We start from the raw sequence: 24,225 nt of genomic DNA, 5'->3' as shown, positions 1-24,225 counted from the left end.
AACAAGCTGGGGGATGCCCCACGGTGCAAACAGCCCCCTCAGCCCCGCTGTGGGTTGGGAGCGCTGGCTGTACCACCTCACCCACACTGGCTGCCCTTTTTGGGATCAGTCTGTTTGGGCTGAGGCTTCCGCATCTGCTGAGCAAAGAGTGGGCTGTGCCTGGTGCTCAGTGGGCAGAAGGGCATCTGAACTGTTCCTAGACCAAGCCCAGTGGGTGAACAGCATCTCCAGCATACACTGAACAGCCTTGCAGAGTTACCCCTTCAACTCCTCCTCACCAGCTCTCCCCTCTGGACCGGCCGGGCAGCTGCCAGCAGGGGGGGATGCGCAGAGCAGGGGCATCCGTGGGGTGGAGGTCCCAGATGGAAGGCAAAGAGCAGCCCTGGTCAAGCCTCGGTGCCTCTCCAAAGTGAAAAGTGACTCTGGGCTGCTTTCCCTTTGCTCTCAGCAGTGTGTCAGCCTCAATCATCGTCTCTGACGGCAGAGGTTGTGTTAGGAGACACTGAGCAACATCTCTCCTGGCAGCTGGGTGCAGGTGTGGGGGATGCAGGTGTTCCAGAAGGTATTGGCGTGTAGATGCACTGGAAGCTGGTTCCTGGCACGGTGTGTGTGCTGTTTGCTGTATGCAGACGCTGCTGCCCAGTCATGCTCAACCAGCTCTGAGGGCAGGAAAGGACCCGGCTCTGAGCCCAACTTCCCCCGCTCTCCGCACATCTGCTGAGAAGGGGCTGGCAGAGGTGAGGCCGCTTGTTTGGTGTTCAGGAGCCTCCGTGCCGGGCGCTGCTCATCCCTGTGAGAGGCAACCGCGCTTCAGGTCGTGTCCTCAGCTGGTGAAGTGGGCAGCTGAGGCTGGGCGGGCGTGAAACCCCACTCCTCCTGAGCAGTCCTCAGCTCTGTGTGGTTTTCAACGTGAGTCTTTGCGTCCTCAGTGCAGTTTTGAGCTTGCCTTCTTCACAGGAATCTTTGAACCCTTGGATCAATTAGACAGGGATGGAAGAAATCTGCTTTCATGTTTCCCAGCACGTTTGTTTGCTTGGTTTAAATATCTTTGAAGTATCTAAGCAGCGTTCAGGGCTGCTGAGACACGCCGGATTGACCAGCCCTCTGATGCAGGGCAAGGAGGCAGCGGTGCTGCCAACCCCTGCCGGCCTGTGCCTCGGCTGGGCTGCTGCCCAGGGGTATCACTTCTCTGTGCTTTGCTCAACCGTCCCACATAGGACTGTGTTGGGTGACAGCCGAGAGATGTGGCCCTGTGAGACCAGTTCCTTCTGACAGTGGGACAGCCCTGCTCACTGGGCTGCGATTTTGGTGTGTGCGTAGCGTTTGCTTTCTGCTCGGCAGAGGAGTGCAGGGCTCACAATTGCTGGTGGCTTCAGCAAGGAACTGCCCTGTTCTTACCAGCCAGGCCGAGTAAGCATAGCAAATGCAATTGCTTAACATTAAATATCCTCAATTATATTTGATTTTTCCCAAGAGCTGATGGGCTGCAGCTCAGCCTTTTTTCGTTTGGAAAACGAAAGCCTGAGACTGTGCTGGTTAACTGTACCAGCTTATGCAGGGTTATGATGGATGAGGTTGAGGACTGAAGCAGAGCAGGTTTTGACCAAGTGGAAGGCAGGATGCCAGGTGGTCTGGGTGCTTTACTGTGCTCTAACAGATGCTCAGGGGAGCCTCAGCTTCTGAGCTCAGAGCAGTGCTGGTGCAAACGTTCCCGTGTGCCTCCCGGTAGGAAGGTGTCCAAAAAGACCCGGGTCTGGGGTGGTCCTTGCTGTGATGCTTAAATGAGCACAGCAGGAAAGACAGGAGGGCTGCTGGCATGGGGACTGCTTGGGTGAAGATTTAGCACTTCTAAAAGATGCCTCTTCATTATCTTTATAATGAGTTTTTTCCTCAATCCGAGTAACCTCTGCTGTTACAGCTGTTAAATCATTCCAGCAGCACCGATGGGGGGATGAACCTCTGAGTTGTTTGGGTTTAGTCTGAGTACTTCAGCACTCAGATTACCCCTGAATTGGCTTTATGAAGTTTTAAAATATTCTTCTCAAAGTGCTAAGAGTATTTAATGTTCTTCTCTCATCTTGCTCCTTCCCAGCCTCAGTGTGAAGTATAGCAAGAGATCTCTGCTCACAGCAGGGGAAATATCTCGATGCTGGAAAGGAGGGTGAGGAAGAGGCCACTTCTTAGAGCCTGTGGCAGAGAAGGTACAACGTGGCATTTGGCAAAACCACCCATTAAATCAAGGGATGTCTTGTTGTGGAGAAGGCTCACTGTTTTGGAATTGTTGGTTCTTTACACAAGCTCCTGCCCTGGGCTGGGAAGCCCCACGTTCGCTCTGGCCGCTGTTCCCGGCTCCTGCAGCCGTCCCAGCCCCGCTGTGTGCTGTCTGCTTCCAAAATGCACTTTCCACAGACAGTTTCCTTTGGTAGCCAACGTGTAGGAAATGCCTATGATTATGATGATCTTCTGTCTGACAGTACAGTATTACTATTAGGAACTAGATATCTCTGCTTACTGTTTTCTTGCTATGTGCCGTAAGAAAAAGAGAATTGAGAACAAGTCAGTTGTCTTTCTTTCCCAGCTGGATTATTTTTTTATCTCATAAAGGTTTTTGTGTGGAGGACCATGGTCTGCTTTGGCACTTCACCAAGTAAGGCAAGACCATGATCTCGGGATGGTCCTTGGGAACCATCCCCCTTCACCCAGAGGCTGGGACAGGAACCAGACCTTTGCTCAGCAGAGCCCTGGCAGCTTGTACAGACAGAGCTCATGCATTCAGCGTCCAGTGCGACCAGCCGTGTTAAGTGCTACAAGCTGGTGACTGATTCCCAGCAGCACCCAGGAGGAGGGATCAAGTACATCACCCCTCTTTTTAGAAGATTTTCTGGCCAGTGTTTGATTGCTGCAAGGCTCTGATGTGTGCTGCTCTTTCCTTTGACCCCCCTGAGTCAGCCTGGAGGACACAGCTGCTGTAATTGGGCTTGTCTAGCTGCTGGAGGTGTTGCCTGTGTTAATTACTGTGTGTCGCTTTCTAGCTCAAACTCAGTTTCTCTTTGATCTCTGCTTGTTCAACACAAGCTGATAATGGGAAGACTGGAGGTCGTGAAGCTCTGCCATATACTGGCAGAGAAAATCCTGCTCTGAGAAGAAAGCCAAGTGTTCCTGCCAAGCCTTTCGGGGCTGTTCTTGAGTTACCCCCGAGGTTACGTGCTTCCTCCACCCGGTTCAGTTTATCTCCCAGAAAATCCTCCTGTCCCCACAGCTGTTGCTCAGACCGTTGCCTGGGGAGGCTGTGGTTATAGGAGGCTGCCTCTAACATGGCTCCAAGCTTCCCACAAGCTCCAGGGCATGGATTTGACTGTCTGATAGGTGTTGCGTGATTAGGTGCTCTGCATTTCCGGATCCTGCAAATACAAACCTAAATACTTAATTCTTTGACCCGAATTGCCAACACGTTATTTGCAAATATGCCATATTCCAGCCTTAAATAGAATAGAATGGACTATTTCAGTTGGAAGAGACCTTCAAGGATTATTGAGTCCAACTGCCTGACCAATTCAGCGCTGACCAAGTTAAAGCAGGTTGTTAAGGGCAATGTCCAGGCTTGGGGCCTCGACCATCTCCCTAGAAAGCCCATTCCAGTGTTTGGCCACCCTCTTGGTACAGAAATGCCTCCTTTCTCAGTTGGAGAAGAGCTAACACCCATTGCCGTTGGGAAGGAAACCGGAGTCAAAGATCTACCCAACATCATGGCAACCAATAGCAGTTTGAAAGGCTGCAAGACGTAAGATCACCTCGTTCTCAAATACCGCAGCTTTCCTGAGCTACGTTGGTTTTGTCCCCACCCGGGGAAAGTAACTCCCTTGTGTAACTCTCTCTCCAACGAGGACATTTGCACCAAGTCTCACCTCTTCCACGTGAATGTGAAGATCCAGAGTCTCTCTTCATTCTCTGTTCCCATCCAAGAAGCCTCTGAGCGAGCTGCTCGCGCCGATGCAGTCAGGCACCGTCAAGGGGCTCCGGGTGCCGTGTGGACGTGCGGTGCTGCTGCTACTGTCAGCCGCTTGTTCAGCTGTCAGACTGGATTCTGGAGGATGCGGAACTCGGCTGACACATACACAAAGCATCTTCTGCCGAATCAGGCACACGAGCATCTTGATTTGAAAGTAACTTCTCTTTATTACTTTTTTTTTTTTTAAGGATTAGTTTTGCCACAGAGGAAAAAAAAAAAAACCAACAAACCTGCAAAATTGTTATTCTGGAGAAGGTTTTTACAGTGCTCAGGGCCTGTCTGGAAGGCTGATATTTGCTCAGCTGTGTGCTGTCTGTGTGCCAATGAACACAGCGTGTCAGAGCAAACATGCTGGAGCCTGAATCTTCCCAGCTGAAGAGGTTTCGTTCCTGTCCTTCCGCCTCCCGGTTCTGAGGATGGAGAGCTGGAGCTGAATGGCCTTGCATGGGACCGAAGCGTTCCTCAGGAGCTCCGATGTGACAACACACTGGAAACAACCTCCCCACAGCTTCCCCTGCTGCTTAGCTGTGGGTCAGCTTTATTATTTTCATGTCTACTATCATTTCTGTTGTGAGCTATAGCTGCTCTTGGCATTTTCCTGGACTGGGCAGCCAGAAAAGCCCTTAAATAACTGATAGGGACAAAAATGTTTTGACCATATAGTGGTATCCTCAGAAACAGAAGGGCCAGAGCTGTCAGGGTTCCCCTGGTCCTTTCCTGTCTCAAGGATGAGCAGATGGTCCTTCCCATGCATCGACACACAACGGCTGGGTGCTGGGGATTGATGGTGCAGTCATCATAAATAACTGATATTATTTGCTTTCTCTATTTAGAGAAAAGTATTGTTCTATCCCAATAACAACTGGGAAAACAACTGCCAGCATTTATCATGCAAGTGCTGGCAATAATAGAGGTCAAGTGGATTTATAGTGCCAGAACCCATTATGTGTTTGAAGACTAATTAAAGTCTTAAATGAGATGCTTGTCCTACTGGAGGTGGATTTTTTTCCCCTGTTCTTGCTGCTGTGCTGCTTTCTTTTTTTTTCTGAAATCCTTTCTTCTCTGAAGAGCTTGCTGCAATAATGGAGCACGAGCTTGGCAGAGCTTTCCTGATTAGATGTCAGCAGTGCATGATTTGAGATGCTCTGTGTGCATTTGGATTGCTGGACCATATCTCTACTGTCACTTCTGAGCTTGGTAGGGTTTACAGACCAGTCTTCTACCCCACACAACTGGCTGACTGGTCTAATTTAATGATATTGAACGGTATTTGGAGTTATCTGCCAAAATCAAGGTTCTCAAATGCTGGGGTCTCTACAAATGTGGGGAGGCGCTATCCTGGGCTGCAAGAACTCACCCAAAGGACAAGTCAGTATCTCAGTTAATACAGGTACAGAGAGGAATGACCTTTTCATGAAAATACAGCAAGCATCTATGCCAAGATTTGTTGTGTTCTCTTTGCGGTGCAAAGCTTGTGCTCTGGGGGTGACCTCTGCCGAGCTGGGGCTGAGGCTGAGGCAGAGCTGGGTGATGTTGGCCATACAACCTTTCCCTGTTGGTCTTCTGTGGAGTGCACTGTCAGGTTTAATTCTGCCTCCTCTGGTACAGCCACCCCAGAGGGACGCAGCGTGTTCCTGGCCTGCAAATAGAACTGTCGCTCCATGGCGTCGGGGGGTTTGCTGCGGCTCGGACGGGGATGGAACGGGCAGCTCTCCACGCCGCTGGAGAGCGGGGAGAGCCCAGGAGTTATCAAAGCACGTCAGCTTGATGAGAGCCCCTGGCAGGGCTCCCGGAGTCACTGCTACACATGTTCTGCTCGATCTTGTCAGCTCCGAACCCTCAGGAGCACCAGTTGGATATGGAGACTGTTCATAGAGGAACAAACTCTGCCTGCACTGTCTTACCCCCTTTGCCCTACCGCACATTTACATGGGATGATTCCATCACCACCCTGCAATAAAACACTTCCTTGCTAGGGAATTTTGGCTCTGTTTCTCCTCTAATTGCACCCTGAAAATCGAGGACTTGCCTGTTGGAGGACCCACCTTGTGGCCCAGGAATCAAGTCCTTCCATCTGGAGAGGAAAAAAAAGGGGTCTAGATGGCTATCTGATGTGAATATATGGGGTTAATTTCCCAAAGACAGAAGAACAGGAAGTATTTGCAAGATGAGGGGATATAATGGGGCTGGGGGAAGCAAGGATCTCCTCTGTGCAACCAAGTGCGTGCATGTCCCCCACTACTCTATTGCAACAAACTTCACTCTCCCTGGAACTCATTGCTCCCTCTGGGGCAGGGAGGTGACCGCTTCATCGAGTTTTAAATACAAGAATGTGAAAACGGTTAAACGCACCTCAGCAACCAAATTGCGAAAGCAAAAAAGGGAGAAAAAAAATACGCCCTGCTTGATGGTGGTATTGAGATCATGGGCGGGGGAAAGAGATTTTGAATATAAACATTTAAAAAAGCAACAAGGACCCTGAGCCTGAGCACTGAAAAGAACAACATCCGAGGAGCTCCGGGAAAACAAGGCATGAATGCAGCCAGTCAGTAGCGTCGCTCAGCTGATCTTCACAAGAAGGTTTCAACTTGCTCTAGCAGAGACCTCAGTAAACCTTACAGACAGAGAGAGCATTTAGAAATACCCCTGAGGTTTTCCGTTACCCTGCAGCAGGCTTGGTAAACATGCCAATAAATACTGGAGAGAGAGGAAAAAACCTTCCAGAGGAACAGACACAGGTTTTCAGCTGCTCCGTCTTTTGCATCCACGGCTGCTGCTGTTGATCGGCGCTGAGGAAAAAGAGGCAGAGTTGAAGTTTTGCTCGGTATTAGACAGCACTGTGGGTGTTACTGGGAAAAATAACTTGGAGGAGGCTGAAAATTGTATCTGGAGCCATCTGAGGGAATGTCCTGGTTGGAGACAGAAACTTAATGGGACTCCTTCTGTTGTGGGGTGCTTGTGAGTATGGAAATCCCTCTGCTGTCCTGGATGATGGGTCTGTGCGGGTTCCTGAGCTGTGGAGGGAATGGGAGAAGCTCCCATGTGTTGGGTGGGAATCGCTGCCTATGCTGATCTTAAGATCTGTGCTTCTTAATTCCTTCTGGCTGCTCATTTCAATGGTCCTGCTTGATTCAGCTGTGGGACAGCTGGTGGGGATGGCAGAACCAGGGGCTTTTGCGAGGCCAGCGTTTGGCCCTGGCACTGGTTGTGTTTCCTTTAGAAAGCAAATAGCTGAGTTGGGTGGCTCTGAAGTTGGGTTTGTAACTCCTGACTTCTTTCTCTCTTCGCTCAGCCGAATGTGCAATCCACACGGTAACAGGAACAGCAGCATCAAAACAGCTGGGAAAGACAAATTGTTCTGCGTGTCCTGGTTGCTGGGATAGTCTCAGCTGACTGCGTATATTAAATTAGCAAAAGGGAAGGCAGGTTTTCTCAGATCAGAGATTAATGGTTTCTGGCCAGCGGTTTAATGTACAGAAGCACCTGAGGACGGAGGTGTATAATTAACGACTCTCTAGGCTGTTGGAAACAATGTGTGTTTATCTAATCAGACACACTTTGCTTCTCTCTTGCTTTCCTGGAAGTGGCTGTTAAAAGCCTCTGTGACGCACGCTCGCTTCCAGATGCCGGCCTTGTCTCTTGGGCATGGCTTTGAAACCCAAACGTGCCACCTGATGAAGCGTTTGTAGGTGTCTTTTACTCCAGACCCACCTCGCTGCTCTGCACATCAGACCGTAGGAGCCGTGAGCAGCCATAGCGACATTCGGAACGTCACCGTGCGTAACCGGGAGCCGCCGGGCACAACCCACCGCTGCCGCCCCTCGCTGAGCTCCTGCCCGGCCGACGTGGCACCAGCCAAAGCCTTTGGTCAGTTGGCAGCGTGGGAGGACACCTGGGGCTGCTCCGTCCCGACACCCATGGAGCGATGGGAGCTGCTGTGGGGTGTCTCGTGCATCCCACTGAGTTGCTGCAGGACTTCAGCTTTGTGCAAAGAGCTCTGAGTCCGTGGGTGCTGCTGTAACAAAAGCAACGGTGCTGTTAGGCGGTGGTGGGAAACTGAGGAATCTTTAGGTTCGGCGAGTTTGCTGTTGCAGGAACCACATGGAGCTTGGTGGTTTCCGTTCTCAGGGCTCAGCACGGGGATGGGTTTCCATTCATATGTGTTCATCCATCCTCCCCCAGGGTTTCCCCCGAAGCTTGGAAGTTGTCATGGGACCTTGAGTCAAGGGTTTTCATGGCTGAGTGTTGGGTGTTGCTGGTGTGGATGTCATGTGGCGCTCGACTAAACCGAGGGGAGCAGGAGGGTGAAAGGGCAGGAGTTTTCCTGGGCACAGTGAAGACATCCCAGGGCCGTTTTGTAAATCCTGGCCGTTAGGGAGCAAGGCAATAGCAGCTGGAAGCAGGTTGGGAGGAGATGTGGAGGTCAGGGGAGTTTGGAAAGCAGGAGCTGAACTGTGTTCCACCCACTCTGTTATTGCTAGAATACTACATTAACATGAATTTTCTGAAATCTCAAATTTCGTGAGTGCTGCAGAGTTTTCTGATTTCTCTGTCAGCTTCGGGGCGAGGTTTTGCTCCCCTTAAGTCTGGGCCTATGATAATTAGAAAATATTTGCTCTTTCACTTAGTTTCCCAGCCGTCATAACCATAGAGAAAAGCTCCAAGCTGCATCGCAGATACATTCTTTAAATTCAAAACATGAAGATAAAGCAACAAATCCACTCATTTGCCAAAATATATTTTTGTTATTATTTTTCTCAATGTCAGTCCCATGAGTTTTGTTGTTTAGAGTGGGGTTTGTAACTCCTGGGTTCCAGAGACGTCAGTTGAGATCAGGGTCACAGTGTGACCCAGCCTCTGGTTTGATAGCAAAAGCTTCATGCAGCCCTGGCTGCGCTGTGATAGTATTTTGAAAAACACCCAAAACAACAGAGAAAAAACCCCACGTTTGAATCTCAAGGACAGCACAGCTGCAGCATCTCGTCCTTTTGACTTTGTAGTTAACGGGAACGGAGGGTCTGTCCTGGTTTGAAGTTTATCTGTGTGACATTAGGGCTGTCAGTGAGTGACATCCTCCTGATGCGAGAGTGCGTTGTTTTGCAGGAGCCAGGCCAAAGAGGTTCCAGAGGATCAGCATGGACAGCTTAGACCTCCTGAAGTTCCCTTCTGAAAAGGTAAGCAAAGATGTCTGGCCTTGGAGATTAAGTATCAGTGGGAATCTGTAATGGCTTGTTGACCGGCTTCATTTGCAGGGAAGTGTGCAATTAGCAGATATCACTGGAGTCAATGGGATTAACCAGAGAGGGTGTCTAGAGAGCTTGGAGAAGAGGAACAGCTGGTCTAACTAAAAAGGCACTTAACAACTGAAAGCTGAAAAAGCCACTTCTGTGCTTTTCTGAAAAAGCAGCCCTTTATTGAGAGGATAATCATTAGCTTTTTAGCCCCTTCAGTGGCTGGTGGCCGATCCCAGTGCTGCGTTAGCCCAGCGGAGGCTGCGTCCAGCACAAGGGGGGAAGGAGAGGTCAGAGCAGGAGCCGGTGAGTCGAGAGGGTTTGTTCCAGGGGCTCTGAGGATCGTCTCTGCTCTGCTTCACGGCTGCAAGCGGCAGATCCAAGCACATCAGCATTTTCTCGGTCTCCCCAGGGCAAAGGCTGTTCCTGCAGTCAGCTGGCAGCCACTGAGCCTTCCCACCTATGGGAATCATTTCTGTTTCTCAGAAAAGCCTGCGCAGGATCGCTGCGGGCACTGGTGCTGCTGTGGGGTCAGTCCTGCCCGTTCCCAGAGCAGGCGGCCAGACCAGCAGCCCTGTTCCCCCCTTTCAGAATGTCACTGGCACAAATTATTTAAGTTCACGCTGTGCTTTCCAGGCACAGCTCTCCTGAGTGTCCCAGGGAGCATTCCCCCTTTTACAGAGGCATCACAGAGAGAAAAAACTCACCCAAGTTGCAGGCAAACGCAAATGGTTAATGGCAAGCAGCCTGGGGCTTGCAAAACCATTTGTGTGCCTAAACATCCCAGTAAGCGCTGGGAGGGCCTGACAAAAACTCCTCTGTGTATTAACTCTCTTCAGGAGTTAAACTCCAAATGCTCTTATGTATTTTTATTGATTCTTCCAACAGCCCGCTGGCTCTTTTGGCTGCTGCATGCTTGAACTCCATCTCTGGAGCGTTGGTGACAGTGTCAGGGGGGTGTTCCGCCGTGTGTCCCCATCGGAGCAGCATGGCCCAGAGGACTGGCAGGGAGAGTTTTGCTGATGTGATTTGCTGCTAATGCTGCTGGTTTCCTGCTCTTTGCTGTACAAGTTGAGCCTCGTTCAGTAATTCAGGCGGGGTTATGGGATTTCAGGGATTTCGCAGGGAAGATGGAGTAAACAGGAGCTGTGGGTAGGCCGTAATTGTCCTGTTCCCCTTGCAGTGGCCTTGTGGGCTGTGTACAAGTTCACCTCTCCTTGCGAGAGTGTTTTGGATGCAATTCCCCTGCTGCAGCTCCAAGAGAGAGGTGATTACAGTCATGGGAGGGGGTTGTTTGCTTCAGGCTGGCTATGGTGAGAGTGATAAGATTGTAAAGAATAAACCAGTGGAGTGACCTGCGATCTCTCCAGCACCCTCTCGTTATCATCTCACCCTCTCTGCCCTTTGTCTCTGGCAGCGATGACCTTCAGCTCAGCAGGGACCCCGTTAGTGCCCAGAACAGGAGCTCTTGGCCAAGGTCTCTGCACGGAGATGTGTCAGGGCAGAGCGACCCAGCAGACGGGAACGCCGCTTCCCCATCATCCTGCGCTCTCCAGCCTGTGCCTTATTCCTTGTTTTGAGCTTCTCTGGTTTTACCTCCCAGCCATTGGTTCCTGTTTATTCCTCTCTCTACCAGACTAAAAATCTCTTCATCACATGCTGGTTTTCACCCTGAAGGTGCTCACGCACTGTAATTGAGTCATCTATTCTTTTTGTCATGAACTAAACAGTGTGAGGGCTCTAAGGCAGTAAGGCATTGTAAGGCAGTTTCTTTCCAGTTCTGAAATCATTTCTCCATCATTCCGTATGCCTGTAAATAAACCAGCCATCCTTCTACCTGTGTACCTGGGGTTTTTAGGGGGTTTCTACTTCTCCCTGTGGGCAAGTTGACTATTGTGTGTTGTTTGGGTGATGCTGCTTCTCCACTCATTAAAATCTCACGCTGCAGTGACAGACAAAACGTCCTCATTCAACCCCACATGTGTCGAGTAGCAACTCACACCATCTAAACTCCACATTAACTTCTCGCTTCTGTGCATCTCCTGTTCTGTGGCTACTTGGCAACAGATCTCCACGTAAACCTGGGGCAGGCAATTTGTGCAATGACTGTTTCTTGCTTTCCCAAGGACCAAAATGGGGACAGCCATCACGTGGGAGACCTGAAGATCTCTGGAAAGGAGTTCTTGTCATTACCTGCAAGGTCTAAGAAATACCGGGAGCACCAATCCAGTTCTGGAAGAAAGTCCCAGGGGTCAAATACATCGCCGCTGGATACCAGCGAAGTCCGAGTCCAGGTGTCACAGTCGGTAGGAAGATGGTTTTTTCCTCCAATACTGATCTGGGAGTTTCTTATATGCTTGTTTGTACCTCATTTCTAACCTGCTATGGGGTGGGCTGGAAAACAGAACCTGTAACTACATTTGCTGCTGACTGTTTGGGGAACTGTGGGCAAATCATTGTGCCTTTTTGAGCCTCAGCGTCACTGTCCGTTATACAGAACAATGGTACCAACCTCCATCATGAACCGGTTTATGAGAGCTTGGTGTTTAGTGGTGGTATTTGTAACCTTCTCTTGAGGGACACAGGTCTAGACCTGAACTTTCCTGAGTTTGGGACTGTCAAGATGTGATGCCTTGAATTCCAGAAGAACCCAGCAATTCAGAGCCCTTGCCGTGTGGGGCCTGGTTTGATCAGCCTCCCTGGGTTCCTGAGGGGTGGGCCTGTTTCCGTCAAGAAACAGCCCTTTTGAGGTTTCTGATGAGTAACTGAAAATGCCAGTTTTCTTTGCCAAATCTGGGACTTTAGATCCCATTCCCTTTCATCTCCTGATCACATTGGTGGCTTCCAGAGTGGCAATGTGCAGAGTGGTCTCTTTGAATTCATCAATCGTTGGGGCAGAAATGACAGAAGAGCATTGTGTATGAGCTTCTCTTTGGAAGCAAGTTAGGTGGAGCTGCTTCCAGAAGAGCAGGAGCTGGCCCTGCTGTCGGTGATTTCTGGGTTGGTGGCATGGAGCAAGTCCTGCGTTGGGTGTTGAAGAGCTCTGAGCCAGTTGTGCTTGGCTCTTGGGAGGGCGGTGGGGATCCATGCCCTGGAGAGCTCTCTATGCGCCTTTTTGATGTCTTCAGCCGAACAATTGAGCTGTTTGTTAGGCTGTTATCTTCTGGTTGTGTTGATGTTTGTTGTGACATGCAGCAAATACAACATGCGGGGGAGGCGTCCTGCAGCTGTGTTGGTTTTGTTCTCAGTCCTGGAGACAGGGATCACATCCATGAACCATGGTGTGTTCCTGGATCGTGGGAGGGGGCTTGGAGAAGTTTGAACTCAGTGATCTCGAGTGAGAAGCTCCAAGTCCTCAGCTTGTCGTTGCCAGGAGATGAAGTGTAACAGCAAAAATTCAACGATGACACGTGTGCTTAAAAGTCTTTGGGCTCTTGCTTTATACTAAGACTGTAACACACTATCACAGCCCTGTGATGATCATTCAGTGATTCCAGATGGAATAAATCCAAGCCAAGGAAGACAGACCTATTTTTTCTTAGCAGTTAAGAAAAGTGAATTAAAATGTTTTCATCCTGGGTGAGAAAGGGTCTGAGCTGCAGAGCTCAGGATGAAGCTCGTCTGTAGAGCGGGGATGCTTAAAGTGTTTCTAGCACAGAGCCTTCTGTTTCTGTTCCAGGGATCACGGGGAGAACATGTCCCGCTGTACCGGTCTGCATGTGCGGATGTATACATCCCTTTTTGACGACAGGCATTCCTGATTTCCAGTTCTCTGACCACTGGAGACAGGATCTTTACACTAACAGGTTTTTTTTAGACGTCTCTGAGCTCATTCTTCGTTCCCAACAGTGCTTGTGGAGATGTTCTGATAGGAAAAGCATTTCCTACTGCTCACCGGTGCAAACATGATCATTGGGAAGGAAAACAAAGTTCATCCGAGCTAGAAAGGAGACAGCAGCACAGGGGCATCCAAGGCAATACAAAGGCAGAAAAGAAAAAGACAAACTACTTCTGCCAGAAGTAGCCTTGTATTTTTAACTCAGACATTCAGCCAGAAACCAAACAAAAGTCATGCTCCGTCAAGAGCAAGGCGAAAAGCATTTCTCGGGAGTGCGGCTGTGTCTAAGAACGGGCCCTGTGGGACATTGCCAACCCCCAGTGACCTGGTGACGGTACCTGCCGGGTTTTGGGGAGTGTCCAAGAGGGAGCAGGTGAATATGGACACACCCCAGGGGCAGGAGGAGCCTTTTGGACGCGGGTGGTTGATGCTGTTGCTGACTCTGATGGAAACCTGTGAGCAGAGGGGGACAGCACAGCAGGGATGCAAAGCCCTTGCAGAGTGTGGCTGGGCTTATTTGAAAAGCCCTAATTCCCATCCATATGAGACTTTTAAAATCAAATGTAGCAAACTCCACCCAAGATGGCAGAGCAGCTTTCTCTGGCCAGGCAGTTCAGACAAGAAACCCTGCAGATTCCTTATTTTCTGAATGCTCAAAGCAAAAATCAGTCAACAGCAAGTCCTTAATTAGAGGTGAGCTTTCTTGGTTGATTTAAGATGCTTCAGTGGGATGCGACAATACCCGCTGTCCCATCAGAAGGTGAGAACTCAGTCCTGTGTGCTGCTTTTACAGAGGGAAACCAAGGCTCTGCTTGGGGATGCCCAGGAAAAAAACTCATCCCAGTGCTCCAAAGCCGAGTGGTGTAACCTCTGGATAAGTCCTGCTGACACTGACCTCCTTCCAAAGGGGCCTTTCTGCACTGGGCAGGTCCCTGGGATGGGAGCTCCCGTGGGTGCAGTGGCTGAATCAGAGCTCTGGGTTCGCTGCCCGTCTCTGCCACCCGCTGCCTCTTGTTTATCTCCCTTTTCCCCGTCTGCGTGATGGGTGATGCTGCTTCCCTGCCTACCCCGGGGAGGTTACAGAGGCGTGATGATGGCTGTAAAGCTGTTTGAGCTTTGGATGGCAGGAGCTGTGGTGGTGTTATTAGCATTGGTGATGATGGTGCTAATTACTGAGCTGCTGGGAAACTCCCCATGGGAGGAGGCGGGAGAGGCAAGGGGAGGCAGGGAAAGTGAGCTTGGGGATGGAGAGGAGCCTGTCCCTGCTGGCAGCTCTGTCCAGCCCTGGGAGAAGGGCTCATCTTGTGGCAAAGCCGTGGGGATGCTGGGCTGGATAGGAGAGGCCGTGGCCCAGGTGCTGTGTAAGGTAGGAGAACACGTCGGAGCCTGCAGCAGGTCCCTCCATGTGGCTTTAGACCTTCTGCCGCCGCCGTGCAAGGTGCTGGTGTTGCACATGATGGAGAGCTGGTGCAGGAGGGCTGCATCGCTGGCGGGGCAGAGAGACGGGCTTCCCCACCCCTCCCAGGGCTTCCTTACCCCTCCTGTGGTCTCATTTTCTCTCTGTCACAGCAGAGCCTTGTAGCCGCGTTAGAGCTCGGTCCCTGTGCCTGCATCGCGGGTTGCTGGATCCAAGTGCTCCCTGGGACTCGTGCACTGCACACCTTCTGAGTTTCCTCCCTTTTAAAAGGAACATCAAAGCAGAAGGGTTTGTACCACATGAAGCTTGCACACATCAAAGGCTTGCTTATGAATCTAACCCCCCTGCTCCTCTGTGGAGAAAGGTCATAAAGCTCCAGCTCTGGATTGACTTGGTAACAGCTGTATTTTAGAGGGATGGGATTTTTCTAACACTTCAGAAATATCAGAAGTTTTGAGTCACTCACCCTCCTCTCTGAAAAAACAAAAAGGAGAGGGTCTGTGGGAGAAATGGGATGTGTATTCCTGAAAAGACTGTCTGGGGAGGGGCTGGGGACCTGCCCCAAATCTGGGACTTGGGTTTGAGGTCAGCACCAAGCTAAAGTCTCTGAGGTCAATGGGACTGTGCATGTACCAGAGTTCAAGGGCTAAAGCACTTTATTAGGTCAAGGTCCAACAGCTGGAGCAAAATCCAGGGAGAGAATTAAGGATCAAACCAAATTGTCTCCCCTCCTTGGGGATCTGTGTCCTGGTTCTGTTCGTCTGGACCCTCCTCTTCCCAGGGAGCACATCCTCGCTCCTCAGACCTGTCCTCAGCAAAGACCATTTATAGTCAAGACAAAGAGGAGCTGCGTGTGATTGCAGTGACAACTTGCAGAGATGGGTTGCTGATGTATTTAGACACCGAACAATTTGCAAGCACACTGTATCGCCAGACATTCCCTAGGACAAATGTTTTTATAAGACTTTTTTATGGTTACAGTAAGAAGCAACCATAAAAGAAGGGAAAACATCATAGATCATCTCCCCTTGCCCCAAATACAGCTCACCAGAGCTCTTTTTATGGTCTTCTCTCTCATGATTTACTGGTGGGCTGTCAGGTTGTGGGAGCGATGCACGGAGCAGATCTCATGGTTGAGCCTTGGTCTGACATCCAGGTACAAGGGTTCTGCTCCTGGTGTCAGGGGCAGGCAGCAGAGCTGGGGGGCAGCGTGGGGTCCGTGGCAGAGCCAGGCAGGAGTTCCTGCCCATCCCTGCCGAACCGTGTGAGGATGTCGGGTCCCCCATCCATCCCTATGACTTCACCGTGGGTGCAGACTTGGCCAGGTGGGTGCTGGAGCTCAAGGATAAATGCAGCCTTGGTGGCTTCCTCCAGACGCTTGTGCTCTGGCCCCAAAGAGTCTTTCCCTGGTTGTTGTCTGTTGTTTGAGAGAAGGTTAAACTGATATTTCCTTGCGGCCCCCCTGGAGCTGAACGCAGGGGGTTCACCAGGCAGGCTGTGCTGCTCCGCCGTGCCTGCCTGTGCGTCATCTCTCTTTCAAGATGAGGTGTAACCTCTTTGTCTTATTGATGTGTAAACTACCTCAATGCCAGGGCAGTGCAAACGCACGCCCTCCTTTATCTCACAGCCTTTATGTTTTGTTTAACTGCATGGGTGTAATTATACCATTATAATTGGTCAGAGTTTCTGGTGTAAACGCTCTCCCCGAGAATCCAAGAGCGAGGGGGATGGAGAGGAAGAGAGAAGATGGAGTCAGGGAGAGGGAAGGCGGCTACTGCTAAATTAGAGACTGTTCCTATGACACCTGGGGGCTGCTGTGCTGCTGTCAGTCCTGTTGGAGTTGAGCAGGTAAACACTGAGCCCTGGCTCATTTTGTAATGCTTTGTCTTCCTGTTTGGTTTGTGGGACCTTCTGTGCTGCTTCCAGCAGACACAGACCTGGGGGGACTCTGCAGTGAGATATTTTCTAGCTGGAAGGGTGATGTGCCGGAAAACTTCTGGAGGGCTTGAGCCTGGCAGATATGGGGAGACTTTTCCAGGGATTTGGGCTGTTTGGTGACCCGGTTGCCTCCCCAGAGTCATCTTAGATTGTCTGACCTTTCTTCCCATATGTCTGTATAAGGGGTTTTTTTTGTGAAGCTCCAGGGCCCTTCTTTACTTCAGCTCCTCTGACTCAAGTGGGCTGGTTGCAGAGATGCTGCATGAACCAGGGCAGATGTAAAAAGCGTTCTCCCAAATCTAGAGGTGCAGCAGGGACAGCAGAGCCAGAGACAGGACTCTGGGTGAGTTTTGCAGTGCAGAGCCCTGGCAGACGCTGTTCCTCGCTGGGACTTTGGTGGGGAGGCAGGGAAATAAACGGGTCAATAGAAGATCTCTGCAAAGAGACGGTGGGGGGAGGCAATAGCGTTTTCTGGCTTGCACTGCCTCTGCTGCATTCGTTGCCGTAGAGGTAAATTATCAGTTTCTTCCTTAAATATTAACAGCTGCCAGGTAATGAATTCCCCCTCTCTGTTTTATAATGGCACTAAAATTGGGATTTGCATTGGTTTTCTCTGTAATTATCCAGTGAGAGTGTGTGAGAGAGGGGGAGGCACGGCAGGCTCTGCTGCAGGCAGGTGTTGTGCTGGGGGGACCCATCCAGGTTGGACTGGATGATGTCCAGAGGTCCCTTCCAACCCCAACCGTTCTGTGACCCTATGAGCGATTCTGTGATCCTATGAATGATTCTGTGAACCTCAGCACGACCCTTCCCGATGGCAGCTCTGGTGTGCGGGGCCGTGCAAGCGGTTCCTTGAGGCTTTACCATCCATCATTAAGTTACTTTTTCTCATGGAGAGGGATGGGGTTGTGGGGTAGGGTAGCACACACAGCTGGAGTAAAACCCAGAATTACCTGCCAGGCTTCTCAGCATCCCAAGGAGAAGCTGCTCCTGGCAAGGTGTGGTTGAGAGGGTGCCTGGGGAGGGAGGCTGGTTTTGGAGCTAGAAAACTGTAAGGAAGAGCCTCTTACCAGAGGAACCTTCTCTAGGAAGGAGGTAAAAACACAACTGGTTGTCCAGGGTCCCCCAGCAGACTCTTGTTGGAGATTACGACACAAGGTCTGCAGGCTGGAGCTGACTACCCAAGCTACCAAAATACATCCTTCTTCCCTTGACTCATTGTAACTGAATTTTCAGTTATTGGCACTTTGAAGCCATAATTGAAGTTTGCTTTCCTCCTTGCACAGCCTTTTCTCCCGGCAAATTGTCAGCCGTCAAGTGGTATGAGACAGTAAAAGAGATGTTACACTCACCATTTCCTAGAAACTGTCACTTTAAAGAGAACAATACTAAAAAGAGGGATGAATCAAAGCCAGACCCAGAGCAATAAAACTCCAAATGTTTGTCTTCCCTCAGAATATGGAACTCTTCATTCATTTCTAGGGTTTCTGCTGGGCCTGGGGCACTTTGTACATTCGCAGTTCCGGCCTCTCACATTTAATAAACTGCACGTTCCAGAAGAGCTTACAGAAAATTATAGTTCAGGTTCTCTTTGGATATAAAGCAGCATAACTGCTTAAATCACTGGAGCTATGACGACACCAGGTGACGCAGAAGCCTCCGGTGACTGGGGATGTTCTTTGGTTTTCTAGCACGGCTGTCTCTGCTGGGGCAGAGGGGGGTGCAGGCAGGTCCCAGGGGATGGGGAAGGTCTCCCCGCTTTGGCCATCGCTGCTGCTGCCGCTGGAAAGGACACAGCCTGTGTCCGGGGTTAGTGTGGCCATCACGAGCCTCTGCTCGCTCCTCGCCTTCCGCCTGCGTCCACGCTCCCATTAGCAGAGCTATTTTCGAGCCTCCCAAGGCAATTAACACCAATTAATCTGAAAATGCCTAAATAATGATTTTTCGGAGCCCCTGGCTCCTTCCCCTTGCGGCCACAGGAGTCAGCAGCCCGACCCTGGCATGGAGCTGAGCCCGGTTCAGTGTTCACATGCAGGGGCTGCTGGGGAAGCTGTTTGCTGATATGTGCAATTAGAAAAGGGCCCTAAATGATCCCATGGATCCAACTTTTCCATCCTGTGTGTCAGTGGCACAGAGGCAGCTGCAGTTCCCTGCAGTGCTCGTTGTACTGGAGGAGGGGAGAACCAGCTCCTGCAGCGGTGCAGCCCCCTCCCGAGAGCCAGCAGAGACCGGGACCGCTGGACGTGCTCAGGTGTGGGACGCGCAGCTCCCCTGGGATGTGCAGGAAGGTCCCTGGAGGTTTTGATACCTGTATCTAAAGCTATTTGCATCCTGCTGTTCTCTGGGCACCGTCATGTGGAGCAAATCAGCCTCCACATCTTTGCCTTCCCCAGACGGGGTGTAGTTTCGTCTTGCCCTGTTAAGCAGCATCTACCAGAGCAAGAGCTGCTTTTTGCTGATAGGAGAAGCTATTCTTGTCTTTGCATGTGATTTTTGTCTTACCTGTTTAAGCTCTTCTGTGTCTGACCATGGCTGAAATGGCAAACCCGCGGGTACCAGCCCCGGGACCCTCCCTGCCCCCAGCAGCGCCAGGATTTCATGTTTTGTGGGGTGTCTTGCATAACGAGGCCTTGATCTTGAGCATGGCCTTCAGGCATTACTGCAAAATGAGTAAATAATAATTAAGATTTGGGCGTTTGCTGCAGCGAAGGGTGTTTATGTGGAGGTTGGATGTGCGTTATGGGTGCTACTGTAGATGGGTGTGTGCGGATCCGCCGACGACCTTCACCCCATCACCACCACCCCAGTAAAGGTGCTGCATCTGTTCATCTGCTTTTTACCACAGCGCTGTGCTGAGAGCAAGTAGGTGTCTAAATAAAAGTACATTTCAAGAAAGCGGCACAATTTTGGCAATCCAGAGACGAGCAGGCTTTTTTTGCAAAGCGTTTTCGAAGCAAATTGTCGGGATGTTCTGATTTCAGATGCTCCGGGAGCAGTGTGCTGTGGGGAGGAGGGCATAGCTGCTGCTGGGGAGCGGTGGAACAGGAGCGAGTCCTTCCCCGCGTTTATAGGCACCTGTCTCCTCCATCACCACCTACTCCTCGGTGGGGCTGGAACTGAGGAGCTCTGATGGGTAAAGTAGGTGACTGGGAGCTGAGTGCTGCGTATTAACCTTGGCTTCTGTGCTAATTAATCAAGAATATGGGTTATATCGTTTAAAGCAATGGAGTTATTTCGGCTGAGCAAATTACTGCTGCTCAGCTGAGACTCAACAGCTGAGCGTGGTCCTAGTTCCACCCCCTTCCAACTGCAGAGTAAATCCGCACAACCTGTTTCAGCTGAAGCCTTGTGCTTTGCTGCTGGGTGTGTTACGGGGTGCATGGCCGGGTACCCCAGCTCTGAGGGAGGGGGAGCATCGGTTATGCTCCAATAACTCACTGTTTGCTGGCATCTGCCTATAACCTGATTTTTTTTTTGAGCAAGTAGTTCATGTTCACTCCCATTTCTGGTATTTAAGGGATTCTCCAGTTTTTTTGGAGGGCAAAATTGGCCTGTGGAGCTTCCCATCTTCTGCCATAAAGCAGACTGACTGACCTGGAATGAAAATGCTGCCAGCTTGTCTCCTTGGTTAGTAATGGAAGCTTGAGGTGCTAAATCTAGACTTGTGTGTTTATGTTGAATGGTGACAGGGAAACCCAGCCTGGCATGGTAAATGCTGTCAAAACCTATGTGGAAAAGTTCCTACATTAACTACAGGGTTTTGCTGTAGCTCTTTGAGGACTGTTTGAATACGCTGACGGATAAATTGTCTCCCAAAGAGAAACCAGAGGTAATTTCCATGCCGTGGATGCCCTGGTCTCAGCAGGAAGGGCTGGCTACCTGACCTGTGGTCTCAGGGTAGGTTACTGTGTAGCTGGGGAAGAGGTATAAACCCAACATTAATACGGTTGTTGCACAAAGTGGCCCAATCCGAGCATGGTGGCAGTCGGATCCGCGCTGCAGGTGGCCAAGGTGTCAGTGACACTTCAGCCAGACACACCATCTCAAAATAAAATATAAACTGATTTTGTCACCCGCTATCAACCCAAAGGAATGGATTTAAGCCGCGTGTGGCAGTAGGGCACGCTCCCAGCAGGTCAGCAGTTGCTGTATTAGGGAAGGAGGGAGCGTGGGTGAGTTATTTTGATTTTGTTTGAAACAATAAAACCCAAGTTATTTGAAATCTTAACAACAGAACCAGCTTTTAGCACCGGCGTTTATAGGGATGAGTGGGCGAGTTGTTTAAAGGGAAAAAAAATCTTTGAAAACAGTCCAAGTGAGGGTGGTAATTTCATCCTACAAGGGAAGCGCAGTGCTCGGGGGGTGTGTGTGGGGTCTGCGCCAGGGTTTGTGGGGTTTGCAAAGCGGACGAGGGGCACACGGGGGGCACACGGAGGGCACACGGGGGGCACACGCGTGCCCAGGGCACACTTGGGGACACGCTCGCAGCTCCCGGTGTGGGAGCCGGGGTCTGAAATTGCCGCTGGTGTCTGTGCAGATCACGGACACCTCGCTCGCTCCCCTTTGCCGCATCCTAAACGTGGGCGCAAGACGTCGTTTTTCTCTCGCGCTGACCTCTTGTGTGTGGGCTCTGTTCCTGTGTTGTACCCTCCTCAGTTGCTGTAGTGTTTTTAATAATTAAATCACAAGCTAAATTGAAGTTGAGCGTGTGAGCTCCCCAGGCAGCAGCCCAGTTGACGGCTGATTCCCAGTTGTCTCTTACCTTCCATAGCCAGCGGCACCAGAACAGAATTGGTGCTCGGTAGTTGCCTTTTGCCCGCCCTGTCCCGATACCGGGGTTTTCCAAGGTCCTGTGCGATGGAGAACAGCCCCCCAAAGCTGCATTTGTTCAGGATAAAGAAATTTCCTACTTTTGCAATGAAAGATGAGAATGAAGTGTAAGAGAACAGCGTGGCCAGGGAGGCACGAGTGCCACCGGGGCTCTGTCCCCACTTCACCCCTGCCCTGCCAGGTGCTCCTTGGCGAGCTGCTTTTCTTTCCAGTGACCCATTTCACAGCCACAAATGCACATTTCATGTTCACCTTTCACAAATGGGAGGTAAGAGCAGCTCTTGGGCTGTTGCATACCATTTCCATCTCTCCGTGTTTAAAACCTCATTGCACTTAGAAATTTCCCTCTGTTTGGCAGTGGTACGTTTAAATTCAAAGATGCTTGTGGCTGAGCATCTTTGGCTTTTGCAATAGCTAAAAAAAATGGTGTATCTAATAATATGAGGAGCAGCGGGACTATCAGGAGCTAAAAATGGTCCTTCACTATTTTGGTGCTTTAAATCTGAGTGATTATATTGTGTCTGTATGTGCACAGGGCATTTACTGTCGTGGTGCGTGTGCCTGTAGAGCTGAGTGTGTTTGCAGATGTAGTTTAAGAAAATTGGTCCCAATCTATTTTTAAGGTAAAGTGTGTGTGGCGGGTAGGAGGTGAGGAGGTGGAAGGAAAGCTAAATATTCACATAGCTCCGCTGTGTGTTTAAGAGCATCATCTTAATAACACGGGGATGGTGGCAGCGAGGTGAGGGAGAGCGAGCGGAGCCCACCCCCTCGTACCAGGGCAGGGGTGACGCGGGAGGAGCGTGGCGAGCGGGGCTGGGGCTTTAAGCCGCATCTCGCGCCGGGTCAGCGGTGCTGGCAGCGCTCTGCACATGGCTGCGCGCTCCGCGTAGATCCCAGCGCCGGCAGCCGGAGCAGAGCTGGGGAGCTCTCCGGGCGACTGGTGGCAGCTGAACCGACGAGCGCCGGAGCTGAAGAGCGTCGGAGCGGCAGCCCCGTGTCCCAGCCCCACGTTCCTGCCCGTGGACGTGTAAAAGCCGGAGTCTGGGAAGCGCTGGCTGCTGAGCTCAGTGAGTAAAACTCGGGTTTGTTTGTGCTTCCCTTCTCTCCTCTGAAATGAGAGGCTAGATCAGGGGTAGGAGAAGGAGGTGGATACAGATACAGAAGAGAGATTTACTCGGGCCAGGGCTTGGGTATTGCTTATGTGTGCTTGTTAATTTAAACTTTGTAGGTGGCTTCAGTTTGAACTTTTTATTATTAATATTTTTGCAACTTTGTGGGAAATAGATGGAAGCAGCACACAGCCTGCTCGGGTGTGTGCCGGTGTCTCGGAGCAGAGCTGGTGAGGCTGGTGGTTCCGCGCTGGCGGGGGCGGTTGGGGTGTCTGCGGCCAGCCCTGCCTTTGGGGGTGCTGAGGGGCCGGTGTTGGAAGGGAAGCGCCGTCCTCAGCAAAGCCGGGCGAGTTTAACGCTCCTCTGGCTCTAAAAAGAGTCTTGTCAAGGAGTGGAGACTCCAGCCGAGGTGCTGGTGGCCAGGGACCGGGAGAGCCCCGCTCCCCAGCACGGAGATGATGCTCCAGACATTTCAGCTCCCGGTAAAACAGGCTGCGGCTTTTGGCCGGGGCTTTGCTTCCACTCCTCTCCTCCAGCCCCTTTCTCTGCAAACCTTCTCTTTGATGCTTTTCCCCAGGTGAAGCCATGAGGTGGGGATGTTAATACAGGTGTCCCTGTGAGGGGAGGGGGTTTGGGGTGCTGGCCCCCATGGTGTGTTCCTGCGGGGTGAGGTGTTGGGGTGATGTGGGGATAAAGCGAAGCTGTGTGTGTGGACTGGTGGGACACGGGCAGCTGGAGATGAAGTGCTCCAGCACTGACTGTCACCAGCACCACCCCAGCTCTGCCTGGGGATTTTGAGGTCATCTGCCTGGAAAAGAGAGAAGGTGAGCAGTTGTGATGTGTCTGGTTTAGAGAGGGAGAGACAGATAAGGCACAGCACGTGGACACAGATGTGATGGAATGAAAATCTGCCAGGCCCTGGGCAGATAAGCACCTGCTAGAACAAGGGGCACAGTTTTTCCAAGAACTGTCCGCAGTTGAGAGCGTGGTGGCCCTGGGGACCGATCGCTGGGTCGTGTCCCAGCTCTGCCACTGCATCACTGAGGGACTTGGTCAAGTCACTTCATCTCCACATTGTCTCCTCCCTGAAATACGGCGGGGAGGAGGAATCGTGGACACATTTAAATGCAGTGCTCTCTGAGGGAGTGACGTTAAAACCCCTGTGTTATCCCTCGACCTGCTGCCATCCTCACCTCACCCCTGACCCGGCACACACCCCAGAGCCAGATCACCTGGAGCAGCAGCTCCTGAGCTGGATCCTCTGTGCCAGAGCTGCCGGGTCCATCCGCTGCTGGGCAGCAGGTCCTGCGCGCAGGTTGGGCAGCACCAACCCCTCGGAGGGCTGGATGAAACCGCAGCGAGCGATGCGTGAGCTTGACAGCTCCTTGCTGCATCGGGGCAGGTCTGGGAGAAGTTGAGCCCGGAGGAGCGAAGGGAACCAAAGGCAGGTTTGTGAGAGAAGCTGATCTGACAGCGGAACAAGGTTTGGCCCTTTGTGCAGCAAACCAGGGCTGCTGCCCAGGACCCACTGAGGGATCAGGGTCTTGGGCCCGTGGTGAGCGGTGGTTGTGTGTCTGTGCTATTGTGGGACTGTTGCTTGGTGCCGTTAGGGGATGCCCTGGCTCTCAGGAAGCCTCCTGACCATCCCGGACATGCCAAGCGCTGGGCACACAGAGCTCGGTAGCAGACGGTGAGCCCTGGGCTGTGCCTGTGCGTCCATCTGCCCTCGCAGCTCGGTCCTCAGGCCAGGAGCAGACTGTGAGCAGAGGGAGCCAAGAGCTCTGTGTCTTGTTGTATCTGGGCATTTAAATTAGAGAGGTGCAGGCCGGGGCAGTGCTGGAGGGAGCTGGTGT

At 51.4% G+C, this 24,225-nt stretch overlaps 1 protein-coding gene across 4 annotated transcripts in view; it reads left to right on the top strand.

The window, feature by feature from the left end:
* The window catches only part of GPSM1 (G protein signaling modulator 1), a 57,211-nt gene that overhangs the window by 28,897 nt on the left and 4,089 nt on the right, over nt 1-24,225 (top strand). Inside the window, exons 1-3 of one of the 4 annotated variants that reach the window (XM_071817543.1) lie at nt 5,612-6,967; nt 9,113-9,183; nt 11,367-11,546. In XM_071817543.1, the coding sequence (XP_071673644.1) occupies nt 9,145-9,183; nt 11,367-11,546 (219 nt within the window). In that variant the 5' untranslated portion in view covers nt 5,612-6,967; nt 9,113-9,144. Of the gene's footprint in view, nt 1-5,611; nt 6,968-7,852; nt 7,877-9,112; nt 9,184-11,366; nt 11,547-22,132; nt 22,331-24,225 lie in introns of those variants that run through there. The other 3 variants (XM_071817544.1, XM_065853704.2, XM_065853706.2) reach the window with 3 other exon arrangements.

This window comes from Patagioenas fasciata, chromosome 20 (genome assembly GCF_037038585.1).
Source record: "Patagioenas fasciata isolate bPatFas1 chromosome 20, bPatFas1.hap1, whole genome shotgun sequence".
Taxonomy (NCBI): Eukaryota; Metazoa; Chordata; class Aves; order Columbiformes; family Columbidae; genus Patagioenas; species Patagioenas fasciata.
Note: the sequence above shows the minus strand (reverse complement) of the source record. Positions and strands in the feature narration are given on the sequence as shown.